Here is an 18752-nt window from a genome sequence, read left to right on the forward strand (position 1 = left end):
CTTTTGGGTCAAGGTCACATGAACATGTCAATTGACAATTCATGTCCAGATGGAAATTAGCAACATTATTTGATCAGTGAAAAAAATAAAGAGGTACAAAAAAATAGAATCGCTAAGGTGCACAGTAATTGCGACCACAAACCCAAGGTAGAGATAGAGGATATATGCCAAACACTGTACTAGTTCAAGATGAGCACAAAGAGAAAGTGGATGCGACACAGACCGTGAACTCTTAAATCAAGAAAGTAAACATTTGACCAAGGAGGAGATTATTTTAAGGCCACATTTCACAAGCAAGGAGCATTAGGGGATGAAATATAAATAAATATACCTTAGCATGGGCCTTAGTTTCAGCAAATTTGATCTTGAAATCAAATAACTCGGGTGGTGGCTGCTGTTCTTTCTCCACAGAAGCTTCTTGTTGACTCATCAGCTCTCGGTTTACATCCTGTATTAAAAATATAGTTACCATAAGTGAGAAATGTACTTGATGGTGTACTCAGCAACCTGCCAGCATGACCTGCAAATGTGCCAATTCATTTACACAAGAGTTTAAGGTTCTTTGTATTGCACTCTGGTTAATGTAGCTCCCTTCCTGTGTAAGGTTACTGGAACATGATATTGCTTCTTAATCTGAAGATGAACCTTGTATAAATTGATGTGTGGCGAGTTGTCTATTCAAATAAAGGTCAATTACCACAAACCAAGGGCAGGTCACTTGCTGAGGACACCATATTCCGCCTTAGGTCTGCGCATAACCATTTACAAACAAATGGGGACACTGCAATGAGTATTTAATGAGATTGTGGCCAGGACTGCCCCTCTTACTGCTATATCTATCTACTTTGAAACTAGTTAGAGCCACAAAACTAATGTGTAGTTCAATTAAACAACTAAACCAAAGACTTTTCACTAACCTTCACTTCCCTCAATCGCCTACCTTTATTCAATTGTAGACTGTGGTTCTTCATATAAACAACTTCAGTAAATGCATTTTTTTATTCAGGAAAACCAAACAAAATTGAGTAGGATGCTGAGAACTAGCACCCACTAAAACCAAATAGATTCAGTGCGCTGACATTGTTCACGCAGATCTCATATGCACATCTTTAAACAGTGGATTACAAGGATCACATTGTGATCTGTCTATCCAAGGACACTGATCAATTATGTGAGCCATGTAATCTGTCAGCTGTCCAGTAATGACCCTTTTGTGATTGGTTGTATATCATTGTCTTTTTTTAAATCAAGAGATGTGACATCAGATTGTCTCCTGTGTACCCTAGACTATTCTTTAAATGTTAGTACCAACGATTTTCAGTTAAAGGAACGAAACCAAATATATATGGCACATAGGTTGTCAATGCAAATTACCATTACACGCTCATGCAACTAATATTGCGTCCGATTATACAATACTGTGAACATTCAGGGCTGAAGATCTCACATATACTTTACAACATATGATGACCATAAAGCAATGTTTCAGCAAATAAGGGCAAATCAGGCCCCTATAATGAACTTTGCAAAATACAAGTCTGTTATAAGGTTCAAACATCCAGGCCATGCACGTTTACCTGGAGATGTGAAGTCAGGTCTCGATATTTCTTTATTGTATGCTGATAGTCTGCCACAGTCTCTTGCGCGGCTTCCACACGTTTCTCTGCTTCGCGTACTCTGGCACTCGCCATGTCCAACTGTTCCCGCAGTTCCAGCTCAGTTTCGCGTGCATTCTCCTGAAGTTCATCGTTCATCTCGTTAATTGCTTCCTAGCAACCAGAGGACAGATTGGACAATGTTTAAAATGCAGCCTGTAATGGTCTATCAAAGTGAATGCACAAGCAAACCCAGAGGTCTACAAACTATAGTGTTGGGTGAGGGATGTTGGAAATTTTTGAAACTCATAAAAGAATGCTGGTAGCCAGTAACAGTGTGCAATCACGGTGCATGGTATAAGAATTACAAACTTTTCAGGGAAGGACTGGAGTTTTTTTTATGTACAGCACAAAATGTGAAAGCCTCAACATTTCAGTAAAAAAAGCAAAATCCTCTGTCCTACCAAGCGTACAAATATTGGTATCTGAATACTTCATTCTGTTTGCTGTCCAATATTTCTTGCGGTTTTCGTTTGTCAATATGAACAAAAGCTTGTTGGTAATGGAATCATTTTTTCTAGCTGAATATTAGATCACTTCCAATAGTAACTATTGTCATGTGTACGGTACTAAAACTGTCTTTTGAATTGCATACAGAGTCAGGAACAGTGAATCTTGGAGCTAAAAAAGGCAACCAGCAGGCACCAGTTCCATTACCATGAATTTAACAAAATAAAGCGCAGAATACACAGACAAGCCTATTTTGTTTTGTGTTATACAGTGCACATCATTCCCAATGAGCCACTGCAGCGCTATAGACCTGCTGCAATGTACACAACGACTAGTATGCCATCATGTTGTAATTGCTCTGTCAATTCCTCCAAATTACAATTATTTTTTAGTGTTTTAGACAATGTGTACTTTATGTTTTACTGTGAAGTGGTGTCTGAAGGTTTTTGATCTTTATGTACACTTGCACTTTGTCGGCTTTAAATAGTGTGCTAGAAGCTCTTTTGTTGACCCCTTTGCTGCTACCAATATCTGACGGGTAAGGCTGTCTACCTCTAATCCTAGTTTTCCTTCAATGGAACCTCCATTGACATCATATGCAGTGAAATATCCCGGAGCACCTTTTCCAAAGAAAATTTATTTAGTATTTTCTGTTCTGAGCAATGACATTTTCTGAGAAATGCCATATCGTCTTATCTGGTATAAATAAATGTAGAAGCTGATTGGAAAAAGACTATATTGTCCATTTATTATAAAAACCAAAAGCACATAAGATGCACAAAAATCACCTCGAGAACTAGGTGAAAAGGAAAAACCTCTTTCCTAACCCTTTTTTAAAGCAAAAGGGGAACATTTAGGGCAATGAAACCATACAGGCTGCAGCCCCCTTAAGCAGAAAAACTGACTAGTTTTAAGGACTCCCAATCCTCCAATATCTCATCATGCTCTCTATGTTGCTGCAGTTTGTTTTCTCTCTCTCAGAGATAGGAACCAGAAACACTGAGATCATCATGTTTTTGGCTTTGTTCTCTCAAACTCTTTCCACACCTTTTTAAAACCTGTTTACTCAACTTCACTGAGAAGCTCAGATATATCTCTTCTAACAAATTTACTTTTTCCACTTGTTTTCAATGTCAATAGCTGTGGGGCGATACTGCCAGGCTAACTGACTCCAGAGGCTTCCCAGCAGGCTGCCGGGGAATAATCCGAGCATATGAATTAATAAATGATTCAGCTGGAGAAGCTGCAAATAACTAGCTCCGCCCTGGAAAGAGGAAGTGGGGAAGTTGGGGTGGTAAACCAATTTGGGGGATATCCGCGATGTCAGTGTAGTCAAAAGAGTATTTTTCCAGTTTCCTTAAAGGGGGTCCAGACAAACGTTACCCCTATACAAGGTTATCAGACCCCTGAAAAGGTAAAAATATCAGATTTAGAAGCATATTTGGCACTTTGGGAACCAGATGACCAAAGTTCCAAACAGGGCTTCCTCACTTGACTAAAATGTCATAACTCTAAAGTAAAAAAAACCTTATTGCATCTTCTTGCGTCTCATAGTCACGGTCTGCAAAAATTAAGATCTGTTAGAATCAGGCTGGACACTAGTATTATGCATTATATACTGCTGAGTATGGAAGTTCCACAGGGCGATTCACTGCTTAGTGTTGTTTTAAGTCACATGGGAACAATCAAGACGAGACAGTGGTTGCTGAAGAAATCCTAAAATCAGGCAGAAGTAGAGAGGGAAGAGCACAAACATGTTATCGTTCGTTGCTATATATACTACAGTAAACTGAAAGGTAAAGGCTTGGAAAGAGAAGAGGCATCCGACTGAGTGTTCCTCTTCTTGGACTGGAAACAACCAGCGAATAAAGTATGCTCCAAATAACTCATCAGGAGCTAATTTTGCGGCTGGTATTTTGGGACCTTCTGAAATTAAGACTCAAAGCCCTTATGATAAATGTATGATAGGGAGCCAGGTGTAAAATATGGAATATAATCAATACTATAGATTCCTGCTCCTGAACAGAAGGAAGGGGGAACGATGTTGTTTACTCTGAAATAACAGGGAAAAACATGACAATGCTCCAAAGCATGAAAGCTGCATTTTGAGAAACAAAAAGGGAAAACGCGCATCTTGTATAATTTCCAACAGGAGGGATTTCAATTCAGGCAGACATGAAGTAGAGTATGGCTAAGCAGTGGTGCAGCGATACATGGTGGAGCATAGAGCTTGTACTGTTGTGGGCAGGTTTATTAGACATTTGAATTGTACCTATGGTCAAGAAACAATAAGGAGAAATCAGCATATAAAAATGGATTCAAGGTTTTGTAATAGTCTAGGTAAATAAGTGACTAACCAGGTCGTTGACAGTCTCACGGAGTCCTCGTACTTTTTCTTCCAAGTCCAGATTTCTCTCAGTCAACATCTCCACCATTTCTTCTGCCCCCAGAGCAGCATCCACCTGAATTCAAAGCACAACATAACTATTATCTTGGATCTGGATGATCAGAGTTCTATCCAACTAACCAGACTACTCAAAGCTCACTAAAATCACAAAGCGCTGACAATGTAGGTTTGGCAGAAAACAACCTCAATCCATAATATAATACCCTATGAGCTTCAAATTAAGCTTCCTTAACTCGAAGGTCATCAAACCTAGGATTCTACACAGATTAATTGCTAAGAGCCTCGCATGAAAACTTTCATGCAAACTAAGACCTACTGAACTGTGCCTAGGAGGACTTCACCAGACAGGTAATTTAACACCCTCAAATGAACTTCTGAAAACAGAACTACACAGGGAGGGTAAAACATATTGAATATGCTACTTACCAGTATGCATCTGTTCTTAGCATGTAGGGCTGCTAACATTCATATCTATTGCATAGATCGCCGCCTAGTGTTGGGTCCGGATGATTGCACATTGTTGTCCTGGAAGAGTCTTCGAAGTATCACGAGATAGGTGGCTCCTCCCCTGGACTACAGTGCGCATGGGCATCGACTCCATCCCCAGATTGTTTTTAGCCATTGTGGCAAAGATGGAGTGTGATAGTGTAAATGATGTCCATGCTAGTGATGAAATGCATGAAGTAGTCTGCAGCTGCTACAGGCGCCGGGGAGGAGGGCGGGCGATATGAATGTTAGCAGCCCTACATGCCAAGAACAGATGCATACTGGTAAGTAGCATATTCAGTTCGAGGCATGTGGGCTGCTAAATTCATATCTATTGCATAGAATACATAGCAGTCCCCTCATGAACGGCGGCCGCCCGTGCCAGCTGCAGAAGTCTGAAAAAGAGTTTTGAGAACAGCCTGTCCTACAGCTGCCTGCTGATTGGAGTGCACATCTACACAGTAATGTTTGGTAAATGTATGTGGTGTAGCCCACGTGGCTGCTCTACAAATGTCCTCTAAAGGAATGTTACCTAGGAATGCCATGGAGGCCCCCAGTTTGCGTGTGGAGTGCGCCCTGGGGGGGGACCGTTAAAGTGCGTTTAGCTTTTTGATAACAAATCTGGATGCATTTAACGATCCACCTGGCTATTCCAGCTTTGGAAATAGCGTTGCCTTTGTGCTGTGCGGAGAAGGCAACGAAGAGTTGCTGTGTCTTCCTAAAGGGTTGTGTTCTGTCAATATAGTACATCAATGCCCTTTTAACGTCTAGCGTGTGGAGCATTCTTTCTGCTACTGTTTCTGGGTTTGGAAAGAATGCGGGCAGTTCAATGGTTTGATTGACATGAAACTGTGACACCACCTTCGGAAGGAACTTAGGGTTAGTGCGGAGCACTACCCTGTTTGAATGCACTTGTATAAATGGCTCTTGTATTGTGAGCGCTTGTAGCTCACTTACACGCCTTAGAGACGTGATAGCAATGAGGAAAGCCACTTTCCATGTCAAGAACTGAATCTCACATGAATGTAGAGGCTCAAAGGGTGGGCCCATCAGCCTAGTGAGGACCACGTTGAGATTCCATACTGGAGCGGGTGGGGTCCTGGGAGGAATGACCCGCTTCAGCCCTTCTAGAAAAGCTTTAATTGCAGGCACCCTGAAAACAGAGAGATGCTGCCTGTTTTGAAGATAAGCCGCTATGGCGGATAAGTGTATCCGAATGGAAGCATACGCTAGATTGCATTTGTAAAGATGTAACAAATAGCAGATGATGTTAGGAATGGATGCATCTAGCGGGTCAATGTCGTGTGCTGTACAATAAATGACAAACCGCTTACATTTTGCCGCATAGCAAGCTCTTGTAGTGGGCTTCCGTGCCTCCCTGATGATGTCCATGCATTCAGGAGGCAGGTTGAGGTAGCCAAACTCTAAGACCTCAGGAGCCAGATCGCCAGATTGAGCTGTCGCGGATCTGGGTGCTGAATGTCGCCATGGTTCTGCGTCAAGAGCCTGGGTGTGAGGTGCAGCCTTTGATGCGGTACCACGGAGAGTTCTAGAAACGTGGTGTACCATGGTTGGCGTGCCCACGCTGGAGCAACTAGGATGAGTGTCATCGAGTGTTGCTTTAGCTTTCTTGCCACCAGCGGTATCAGAGGTGCTGGGGGAAAAGCGTACGCAAATCTGCCTGACCAGTTCATCCATATCGCATTCCCCTGCGACTGTGGGTGAGGGAACCTGGCGGCAAAGTGTTGGCATTTTGCGTTTTCCCTTGTGGCAAACAGGTCTATCTCTGGATGACCCCACTGTTAAAAGTACGGGTGGAGTACTGATGGATGTATCTCCCACTCGTGCATCTGATGGCTGTACCTGCTGAGCAGATCTGCCATCTGATTGTCCGTGCCCGGGAGGTGTTCCGCCATGAGGAAGATGTTCCTCTGAATGGCCCACTTCCACATGCTCTGAGCCAGGTGAGACAGCTGTGGAGAGTGCGTACCTCCCTGCTTCTGGATGTAATACATCGCCGTCATGTTGTCCGTCCGGATTAACACGACTTTGTTGCACAGATGTATCTTGAAGGATTTGAGTGCCATGAAGATTGCCATCAATTCCAGATAGTTGATGTGCATCTTCTTTTGCTGCGTCGTCCATAGTCCCTGCACAGTGTAGTGGAGCACATGAGCCCCCCACCCCTGGAGAGATGCGTCCGTTGTTAGGATAATCTGTGGCACAGGCTCCTGGAATGGTCGGCCCTTGCAAAGGTTGTGTGGATTCCACCAATGCAGAGAGTTGCACGCCCGACCGGTGACCAACACTAGGTCTTTTAACTGTCCCTGAGCCTGAGTCCACTGATGCGCCAAGCATTCTTGGAGCGGACGCATATGCAACCGTGCGTGCGGGACAATGAAGATGCAGGAGGCCATCATGCCTATCAACTGCATGAACACTCTCGCTGGGAGTGAGTTTTGCGGTCTGAACCTCCGGATGAGCGACTGGATGTTGTCGATCCTCACCTGGTTCGGCTGAGCCGTAGCTGTCAGAGTATTGATTGTCGCGCCCAGATACTGCCGCACATGGGCTGGCTGGAGGTGCGACTTTGGATAGTTTAACGAAAACCCCAGACTGTGAAGGAGGTGAATTGTGTGGGACATGTCCGTGGCGCACTGCTGTTTCGACTTTGCTTGAACGAGCCAGTCGTCTAGGTAAGGATAGACATGTATGTTTTGTCTCCTGAGGTGCACCGCCACGGTCGCCAGACACTTGGTGAACACTCTGGGGGCAGTGGTGACCCCGAAGGGCAGGACCTTGAACTGGTAATGCCTGTTTTGTATGGTGAACCTGAGGTACTTTCTGTGGGACGGGTGGAGTGGTATGTGAAAATAAGCATCCTTGAGGTCCAAGGTTGCGAGGAAGTCTCCCTGGTTTAGCAATGGAAGAACCTGCTGTAGTGTTAACATGTGAAAGTGTTCTGAGAGTATGTACAGGTTGAGGGGGCGTAGGTCTAGAATGGGCCTGAGCGAGCCGTCCTTTTTTGGGATTAAGAAGTACAGGGAATAAACCCCTGTGCCCTCTTCCTCCACCGGCACGAGCTCTATTGCGCCTTTTTGCAGCATCACCAGGACTTCTTGCTGCAATAAGTGCAAGTGCTCTGCTGACATAGGACGTTGTCTTGGGGGTATGGTGGGTGGAGTGGATGTTACCTCTAAACAGTAGCCGAATTGGATAAGTTTCCTGACCCACCTGTCTGTGGTGATGGATTTCCAGACTGGCAGGAACTGCTGGAGTCTCCCCCCGACAGGTGTTGGATGGTCGGGGGGCAGTGACAGGGAGTCACTGTTTGTTGGCAGCAGTGGAACGGGAATTATTGTTGCCTCTGCCTCTGCCCTTTGCGCTGTTTCCTCTGTAACCACCTCTATTCTGTTTTGGGTACGAGGCCTGGGCGCCTCCCTTGTTGAAATGCGACTGCTGTGCCAAGTGTCCTCTGGCAACACCCCGTGCACCTGAGCGACGAAAAGTGTTCCCTCTGTATTGCTGAGACTGAAGCGCCCCCATGGACTTAGCCGTTTCAGTATCTTTTTTTTATCTTTTCGAGGGTGGTATCAACCTCTGGGCCAAACAGTCTGTCGGGATTCACGGGCTGGTTGAGGATAGTCGTTTGTATCTCAGGTTTGAACCCTGAGATGCGGAGCTATGCCTGACGCCTTAACATAACACTGGTGTTTATTGCTCTTGCTGCTGTATCTGCAACATCTAGCGCACATTTAATCGCAGCGTTAGAAATGAGCTTGCCCTCTTGCATCAGCATCTCAGCTCCTTCTTTAAACTGGTCTGGAAGGTGTTGTAAGAGCTGCTCTAAGGTGTCAGTGCGCCCTATCATACCTGGCTAAGAGGGCTTGAGTGTTAGAAATGCGCCATATGTTGGCTGCCTGTGCAGCCACCCTTTTGCCCCCTGCCTCCAGCACTTTAGACTCTTTGTCCGGGGGAGGAGCTTCACCCGTCGTCTGTGAATTCGCCCTCTTGCAGGCATTGGAGACCACTAAAGAGTCTAGAGGCAACTGTCCCCGAATATAAGTAGGGTCACCAGGTGCCGGCCTGTATTTTTTTTCAATACGTGGGTTCACCACTCTGGCTCTGGTGGGTTCCTTAAAAATGTCAGTGGCATGCTTGAGAACCCCCTTAAGCATTGGAAGTGTCTCCACCGTTTTTTCTGATGCCGAAAAAGTATCAAATAAAAAGTCAACTTCCACTGGGTCGGCATGCATCTCTACTTTGTGGTTTGAAGCTGCCCTTTCAATTAGGGCATTAAATGCCGCAGAGTCTTCAGTTGGAGAAGTTTTAACACCATACAGATGGGGGTCACTGACCAGCTGATGGTCCCCCTGATCACCAGAGTGTATCCATGAGTCTTGCTGCTCATCAGGGTCAGTATATTCAGGGAAGTTATACTGCTCATCTTGGTCACCCTCATCCCCATTGGATCCAGTGGGTGAAGGTGTAGGACTCCTCCCAGGCCCCTGAGGGATGGGTTCAACAAGGTCTGGCGTGTCTGGTGCAGGCCTTTTCTTTTTTAGAGGTATGACATAGGATTCTACAGGCTGTGCTGTAATTTTCCTTTTGTAGAGCGTTAATCTACCCGTGTTGGTGTCGATAAACTGCTCCGAATGTTCGTCAGGCAAGGGTGGTCGACCAAAACCTCCCGTTAGCTGAGCCACTGATTCCTTGGTCACCGTACGAGGTGCAAAAGCCTTCGGCGCCACCTTCGGCGCCACCTTCGGCGGTAGAGTGTAGAGGATCGGCATCGAAGTCTTGGTCAGTGGAACACTCTGCTTCGGCACCGAGTGTGTTTTCTGCTCCGACGCCTTGTCCTTTATTCGTTTCAGGGAGTCCGTGACTTGCTTTGTAAACGAAGCGGATGGCTTCGTCGAGCCGACCGACGATCTCTGTCCACCCACAGGGGAAGATCCATGCGCTGACGATGTGTCTTTGGGTGGCGGATGCACCTTCGACAGCTGTGCTCCGGTCCCCCGTCCCGGCCTTAGTCGTCGATGTCGCTGACTTCGGAGCAGCGGATTTGTCTTTCGGCGTCGGGGCTCCAGACTTCGGCTCGGCGCCCTTTGTTGACGTCGTTGCGACTGTCCGCGTGCCTGTTGGTGCGGCAGTTTTCGCTGAAGGTGTCTCGACAGTCTTTTTCGACTTCGACTCGACCACCTTAGATGACACTGGCTCGACGACCTTCTTCGAGCTGGTCTCCTTGGCCCCTTTCGGTACCTTAGCCTGTTCGACAGCCTTTTTCGGCTTCGATGCCTCCGAAGACGACAGTGCCGATGCAGTCCCAGACGTTTTCGGTGTCGATGGTGTGTCGGCCATCTTTGTAGTTTTCGATTCCGATGGTTTCGGTTTCGATTTGTGTGATGAAGGCTCCGTAGTCGTGTCCGTAGCCGGGCCAGGAGGCGGGGCCGAGGATCGAGGAGTAGGGTCGTGGGTAAGGCAGAGTGGCGATCCCGTGACCTGAGCCTTAGTAATTGTACGCACGGGGCATAGCTCTTCCTCCGAGCTATCTTCCGCGGCCCCATAAACTTCCTCGTCGTCCCCTACCTCCTCGTCGTTTTCGTACAGGTCCTCGATGGGTTCCCCGTAGTCGGCCTCGACCTCCGCCGATGAAGGTGAGATCTGCAGGTGAAGCTCTTGCTCGTCTGCGTCGGGGTCTGTAAAGATGTCGACAGGCGCTGGTGCCGATCGCTGGGCCTCGAGGCGCGCCACGCGCCGAATCTTGAGCATCTTCTTCAACCTGAATTTGGAACAGGCCATACAGTTGGCCTCGTTGTGGTCCGGCGACAGGCACTTGTTGCATACAGGATGCACGTCGATGTGTGGGTATTTCGAACCGCACACGGGACAGTACTTGAACGGGCTTCGTTCCATCGTAGCGTCGTCCGGGTCTTGCTGCGTCGACAGGGCCTCGATGACCGAAGAGTCACCCGACTCCTCAGATATCCGACTCGAAGAGTTGGAGTACACACGAGACCGAACGCGAACAATACCGACGAAGTAAAGAAGGCCTTGTGGCCTTAAAGAAATTGTTTTATCGATTCCGAACAGGAGACGTCGAAATCACATCCGAACCCAATGGCGGAAAAAAACAATCTGGGGATGGAGTCGATGCCCATGCGCACTGTAGTCCAGGGGAGGAGCCACCTATCTCGTGATACTTCGAAGACTCTTCCAGGACAACAATGTGCAATCATCCGGACCAAACACTAGGCGGCGATCTATGCAATAGATATGAATTTAGCAGCCCACATGCCTCAAACATTAAATATTGGGTCTTTCTACTTATGCAGCACTATCTGTTTCTCATTCAAAAAGTTGCATAAAACTTTGTATTTCAGCAGGAACAGGGACCATCATACTTTATTATTAGAACTCAAATATATCAGAAGCAGTTGTTCTGAAAATCACATGCTGGGCAGCCGTGTCAGTATCACATGGCATCAACTTCCGTTTTAACCACAACAGATCTTGCTTTTCCCTCCAGCAAAGTATGAGTTCTCACCTGTTCCTTCAGCTCATCTATGGTTTTTTCTGCCTGCTTTACTTCCTCGAGCAGTTTCTCTCTTTGTTGGCGCAGTGTTTCGAGCTCTACATTTTTCTTCTCCAAATGCTTTTGAACCCTTATATGCTCCTGCTTCTCAGAGGCAGAAAGATCGCGCATCCTGCATGAAAAATATTTTCATAAAAAGAAAAATAATTTTTATTTTTTGATCAATGTCCACCACTTTATCCTACTAATGTGTGTTTGCACCAAGCCGGAAGTGTGATAAAGTAACGTCAGAAGCTGCAAGACAAGGGGAAAACATGCCTGCCTCTTCCATGTGACTATGCACACTTATGTTTACGGAAAATGTCTTCACTGTGCCCAAAGAGTGTTCACGTTAACCAATCGGTTCGGAGTCTGTGAGCCAGAAATCTTAGAGCACGCACTTACTCTGGCAAGTCATTTTTTTTTTTACTACTTCATATATTACACCTTCTCGGTAAACAGAGAACCCTCCATGTACCATAATAAAACTCCTAGAATGTGTCAACTGTGATGTACATTAAAAAGTTAACAACTTTGCAAAGATGATACTTTCATTAGGTGAGCATATGCATTTAGTTGCAAATGTCAGACAGTACATAGCTTAAAAACGTTATCATTCTTGCTAACAAAATAAAGTCTGTCTGGTATACATTGTATTTACCCTTTAATAGTGAGATACGTACAACATTTTGCATTCATCAGTGTAGACGATAGAATGGCAGTTATATTTACATTTCATTAAGGAGAGCAGGCTTCTTGTAGTATGCTACATTGCTTTGATAGACCTGTTAGAGAAGCCCTCTCTACCAAACTAAAAGCAATGGAAGTATTCCCATCACAATAATCACTCCTAAATAGCCAAATAAATAAACCATATTTTACTGCACATAAAATAGTATTTTTAGGAACGTAATTCACTTCAGAAATACATACAACTCCAGATGCACACTGATCACAATGTACCCCAACTTTGAAAATCCAAGTGAGAATAAAAACTACCAGCGCATCATTCGGATACCAAAACAGAAACTCTTCAATTGGTAGGAACAAAAATATAACTCTCTCATTTGCAAGTCCACTGGCCCTGAGCCCATTCACAGCACAAAGTTTGAAGTACCTAGATATAGTCTTCCATCGCTATCTTTCATTCACTCATGGAATAAATGCTGTGCTAAAGGAAGTCAGTTCCCAGACTACTGGGGCTGACTGGGTTCCCACTCATGGCTCGGGGCTGTTGACCATTTCAATGTAGCTAATTAGGGATTACCCAAGGAGCTCATGCAGAGTCTGCAAAATATCCGCATAGGGTGGCTAGGTTGGCCCTCAATTAAGTCAAACATGACCAAATCAAAGAAGGTGTTACTACAGCTACTGCCAGAGTGCCACAAATGATGTGTTCGCCTTGAGGTACGAGACATCGAGGACTTCAAAGACCGGCCACCACTACTACTTGACCCAGGAAGCCCAAATCAGCCCATTGCACACACCGACTGCCAATCCAAGTTCAAAAGGCAAAAACAAGGGGAAGACGCTGGGAGCAGAGCATCCAAAGGGCTGAATTCTCTCGCTCCTGAAGTGAGTTGATCCAATCCATTTGCTCTTTAAAAAAACCAATGAAAACTCCACCATAAATCTGAAGATTAGAATTCAGAAATAAAACCAACAAGTAATGCCGGCCACCATACTTCAGCAGTGTGCTCCCAACTATGCTTACAATCTGATATCTAAAGGCAAATCTATCCAAAACTGTGGTATCCCACAGTCAAACTTTACAACTACAGCTGTGCTTCCACTACTCTTCAAAGTTGCAAGCGAGCCTCAAACAACCTCCCCACAATGTCTCTTCCACTGTGACCTATGTTTATCTCAGCTGTGCACACTAACCGGTTTCCACTTGTGTCAGGAGAGTAAATCTCTTACAATAAATGCTTCAAACTTTATTCCCTTTGACACTATCTCCTGGCACTCTGCATATGCAGAGTAAGTGTTGAGCACTCATTGAAGTTTTCTTTCGGTGCACACCACAATTACCTAGATCTCTTGCACATGGAAACGCCTGTAACTGCCCCCCACATACACCAAATTTGGAGGTAAATTACAAACCAAGAGCTCATCTATGAGGTGGTTCTACTCACCGAGCATTACTGCCACCCACAACTTCCACCAGATGTTGCTAATGGGAAGACGCCAAGTAGGGCAGACCTTCAGCATGGCGTTAGCTATACCACCATGCGGACATTCACCACCACTTTGCTAGGGACTGCTGTTTAATATGCGAATCAAGGGCTCTGTGCAGGAAATGCTTACCCCCAGAGTTACAAATCAAGCTATATGTGGACTCAAAACATTAAACACCAATGTGTAATGCAAATACAGGAAAGGTTCTGACCGGACAAGAGCCTCCTTTAGCCTGGCATTTTGTTCCTCAAGCTGTTTGACCTGGTAACTGGATGCAGCTCCATCAGAACCTGATGCAAGAGGGAAAAAGGGGAGATGTTCAACTCCAATATTGCAATCACTGTACTTAATCTTCAAGAGATCACTGAACTGACAGCTTTCCAATATCACAGTGTTCTCTTCCAGAAAAGTTTAGATGTCATTATTCTATTGCTGATGACCCTGCAATTGCAATGCAGTAATACCTGACATGCACCCCACAAAGCTAGCAAAGACATTTATCTGTTCCAATCCAAAGCAACAGAAATAAAGCATTAATAGTTCAGTTCAATGTGAACGTATACCTATTTATCCAGACATCAGAGGCCTGGTGCTGTAGGCTCTTTGATTTCAACAATTCTTGTTTTCCATTCACTTTTACCCTTTCTGAACTACCATTATGGCAGTTGGGAGCCTGACAATGCCCTCATTAAACCCCAACTATGTGGTCCAATGAATTACTGCCAGAAGGTGGTCTTCAAATGCACTATAGGACAGTAAAACGGAAGTAGAGGTATAGGGAGGGCAGGTATTTGCACTTATAAAACACTTTAATGTTTGGCAAATATCACTTATGCTTCAAAATCTAGTCCCTGTGCTCAGAACAGTTGTAGAGAAGACTAGTACATTTATAGATTACTTTCTCATTAGAAATACCCTACTGTGCACCCTTCTTCCCGCTATGATCTGGGGCACTGAGCCGGTGTCATCCACTATTCTACGCTTTCATTCTAATGCCTCCCCTCGGTCTCTTTCTTGCTCACTCCCTGCTCTATCCCCCTGAGCCACTGCTGTGTTGAAGTAGTGGTTGGAAGAGCTGAACACTGCATCACTGCCAAGCTATGCTTAATTCTCTAACTGGCCTCAGTCAAAATAGTCAGACAGACACAGAGGCGGACACAAACATGGCGTGAATCTCTAAGCTGGCTGAATAAGAGAGTGATGAGCAGTCAGTGAGTGATGCTGGGCGCATGTAGGAGCCGCAATGCGCGTGTGTTTGTCAGCTCCGGATTGTCAGAAGTTGGGGGATTCTAGGAATCAACGGTGCTGCCACGCAGCATCAGAAGGATAAATGAAGGTTGAGCAGTAAAGCCACAATGCAGCACTGGACATGTGAAGGGGAAATGGAAAGCAGGAATACTATGAAAGATTGCAAGACATTAGAAAACCCTGGGGATAGCTGGTTCAAGCACCAGAGACACCTGGGAAGGCTTGCAACATTGCACATCAAAAGGTGACAGTTTTTACCCATACCTTCCCTTTCCCTTTGAGGTCTGCTGACTCCAGGAAAAAATGGTGTAGCAGGCAGACTCCACAGATAATAGTGCGGGTAGCAGAGTTGGGGTGGTGATGGCTTGGGCAGTGGTGCTGCAGGTAGGTACAGGTGCTGGATAGATTAGAATTCCTTACCAGTCCTTCCTATGGAGCCGTTCTGGTGGGAGAACCCCACTAACTGCTGCTCCCAGTGAACAGACATCCCGCTGCCTAGCGGCCTGACTATACAAACTCACCCCTGTATAAGTAGCTTCATAGGCTTTGCCCCCATATGTATTATTATCAAATCCTTTTGTTTGTATTTTTAACCTACAAACTTTTTACCGTGTACAATCTTGCTTTTAGCAAAGCCATTCGATAACTCATGGGCCCTGATGAGCTGCTTCTACGAGAATTTTTGCATCTTTTTTACAGTTCTTTTTTGTATGCAATGGTTTTTAATAACTGTGCATGTATTTAATACATACAATGAATAAAGTGGACATCCCTTTTGCCTACGTGGCTCCCATTCAATGCTTCCTCGTTCCATGGGGTGTTTGGCTGGAAGTATCTCTAGTCTCACTCTCTTACTAAGCACTGTATTAGAGAATCCCAGTGCCTGCAGTCTTCCACTGAGAAGATTCCAGGAAGTGAATCCTGCTCCTGCCACCTCCTTTCTTTACTGCAGGGACACCGCAGTAGAGGAGTCGCCCTCCTTGCTTAAGTGGCCGGCGCTTGGACAATCCTTCTTTCATCTCCAATCCCAAAGGCACCAAGTTATTTACCCAACTGGGTGCCGTTGGGATGGGACTGAAGCGCAGAGAGCAGGGCAGAAGGGAAATAATCCACATTACTCCAAATCACAGCTGTCCTGCAGAAATTCTGCGCAATTGCTGCAAAGCATTTTTGAAAACCGTCTTAACGGTTTACTGATCTTTCACTTTACAGCTCATTAATATGACCATAAACACTCAAGAGTTTTCAAATAAATAATATTCAGAGACTTTCACACAGGTGGGTGTAAAATGAAAAACACTAGTCACCCAATTGCATAAAGGTGTGGGTCGTCATTTTTAAAGCAATGAGGCGAGTGCATTCACCTCCGAATGATCAACTGCACCAACCAAGGTTCATGGGAGAATGAACGGTCTGATCTGCGCCATGGCACGCCTTCATTATGTGCGCTTGCACAGACTGGGACAATAGGAATGACTATGGAAAGGGCTGCCCCTGTGCAGACAACTCGCCTGAGCACTGACATATGAAATGATGATGATGAAATGATTACGCACTTGTATAGCGCACGACTACCCGTAGGCATCTCGCCGCTTGTACGAATACCGCCAAGGAACCCTTCCTGGCCTTTCCCCGTGAGGAGCCCACTCCTGGGCATCCCCAAGGTGAAGCCAGGCATCCTCAGCGTTGTTGGGGCCGTTGTAGAGATTAAGCAAGCTATTGCCCAGAGTGGGACTCATGATTAGAATAGGCAACGAGGCGAGAATTATCAGGTCCGAGGAAATTGAGCCAGAGACCCGCCGAGGCGGGAATTGAACCCTGGTCCCGCGCCAGACTCTGCATCAGGGTCTGCCGCTCTAACCATTGAGCCACACTTCTCTACGGAGCGCTCTATGGAGCTGCAGCTTAAGATGCACTGAGGCACCACCTGGGAGGAGGAAAAGCCTTCAAAGACATGTGCTGCTGTGGACGGAGCTAAGAGTGCAATTGGAGACTTCTGAACAGTCAGAGGGTCAGATGAACTATGAAGCTTTTTGAGAGTTCAACTTCTGCAGCAGTAAAGACAGTGAGGATGTAGAGGAGTTTGGAGAAGAATTGTTTTATACAGGGAGCTAATCTGTGTTCAAGGAGTACTATTTGCAGTCCCCGCTGGTGAGTTTCTGCCAGGGAGGGTGTGCTGCTGCCTTTATGTGGCACAACTGCGGAGAGAGATTTCCATTTCTGCATTACGTTTACTGAATTCCTAGGAGACCAATCTGCAATCGCCTGAATAGAAGAAAACAAACAGTTTAAAGGTCACTGCTTCCTTCTTGTCTTTAAAACTTTTCTTGACATTTTGAAACTAAACTGCTTGCATGTCAGAGTGCCTACAAAAGGGACATAAAAGTGGAGATTGGACAATGAGGGTAAAAAAAGAACTGCTTCACACCGGTGGACACTAAATTGTGGTCTTTCTTCTTTTGGTGGGTTTGATTTGGAGGGGGCTGGTGCATGAAAGCTGTTCAGTGATGCGAACACAGATGTGCTGTAGGTAGTGAATATCGGTTTATGCCCTAGAGGGGTTGCTCTGCCGGGGCAGTAAAGAGAGAGTTTGAGGAACAGGATCCTGTGGGCGAATTATGTTAATGAGTCTTCATGATCTGTCGGTATGTATGCATAAGGTCAACTAGAGATAGGAATGGTAGCTGCACTGTGATGTAGTGTTCTTCAACTCTTTCCAACTTTGGAGCAGTGATAGGGCACTACTGGGGGATACAGGGATGTTGTTCAGGATCTTGGGTGCTAGATGGAAAAGGCCTACTGCCCGGTCTCATCCATTGTTCACCTTGTCTAAGTCTGGATCCATGTAATTGCAAAATTAGTTGTTCATCGGACAAATGTTTCTAGAAAGTTAAGTTTTGATACTTGAAGTGCTCAGCAACCTTGAAGGCAGTAGCCGCGTAAGTGCGGTTTGGTGGGTTATCAGCTGCAGCCTACTGAAGTGGATTTACTAAGTAAAAATGACCTGAAGACTAAAAACATTTAAATTCTCATGTAATAACGTGAAGGAAAGAGTGATATAGTTTATTTCTTGCTAACTTATGTAAACTGACAAAAAACTTCCAGTGCTTTCAAAAATGCACTTCTAAATCCAAGTGTCCTGTGCACAAGTTATTTTGTGCTGATGAAGACATCATGAGAATTTATTAGACCCCTTTGTCCGCCAGATTAAAACAGATGACAAAAACTTAACCCTCAAAATAAAATAAATCTCGTCTAGATGTTCTACCTTTCTCCTCAATTTCATGTTTCAGGATCTCAAGGTCCATTGTGAGTTCCTCCACCTTCTCTTTCAGAGAATCGACCTCCTGTTGAAGGGATTCTCCTCGCTCCTCAGCCATTTCTTTGTCCAGAGTTGCCATCTCAATGGCATCCGCCGTGTCTGCCATCTCCTCCATGTATCGCTCCTTGGCTTCAATGGCTTCTTTGGCCTCCTACAATTCAACACAAACGTTACAACGGTTACAAGGAAAATATGACTTGCTCTGTAGCATCTATTAGTGCAGTGCAATGCTGTGAATTCAAAGGCTCTTCATACTCCTGCCGTCTAGTGTTGGCCTCGGACGTTTGCAAGCTGTTTATTTTGTCATAAGTCTTTCAAGATGCTTTAGGACTTGTCCCATGTTTCACAATGTGCATGAGCGTCCACTCCATCTCAGATTGCTTTTCACACAGTGGGGGATTGCGTGTATAGGGTGTTGAGTAAGCCTAGCTC

The 18752-nt window shown here is 45.4% G+C and overlaps 1 protein-coding gene across 9 annotated transcripts in view; it reads right to left on the reverse strand.

Annotated features, from left to right (window-relative positions):
- Window positions 1-18752, reverse strand: part of DCTN1 (dynactin subunit 1) — a 669529-nt gene that overhangs the window by 200123 nt on the left and 450654 nt on the right. For all 9 annotated transcript variants that reach the window (XM_078674588.1, XM_078674584.1, XM_078674585.1 and 6 more), the window contains 6 exons: window positions 18267-18471; window positions 13962-14040; window positions 11546-11705; window positions 4463-4567; window positions 1578-1769; window positions 332-448 (listed from right to left, as the gene is read on the reverse strand). In XM_078674588.1, coding sequence (XP_078530714.1) covers window positions 332-448; window positions 1578-1769; window positions 4463-4567; window positions 11546-11705; window positions 13962-14040; window positions 18267-18471 — 858 coding nt within the window. The remainder of the gene's footprint in view (window positions 1-331; window positions 449-1577; window positions 1770-4462; window positions 4568-11545; window positions 11706-13961; window positions 14041-18266; window positions 18472-18752) is intronic.

The sequence above is a fragment of the Lissotriton helveticus genome, chromosome 2_1 (genome assembly GCF_964261635.1).
Source record: "Lissotriton helveticus chromosome 2_1, aLisHel1.1, whole genome shotgun sequence".
In the NCBI taxonomy this organism is placed as follows: domain Eukaryota; kingdom Metazoa; phylum Chordata; class Amphibia; order Caudata; family Salamandridae; genus Lissotriton; species Lissotriton helveticus.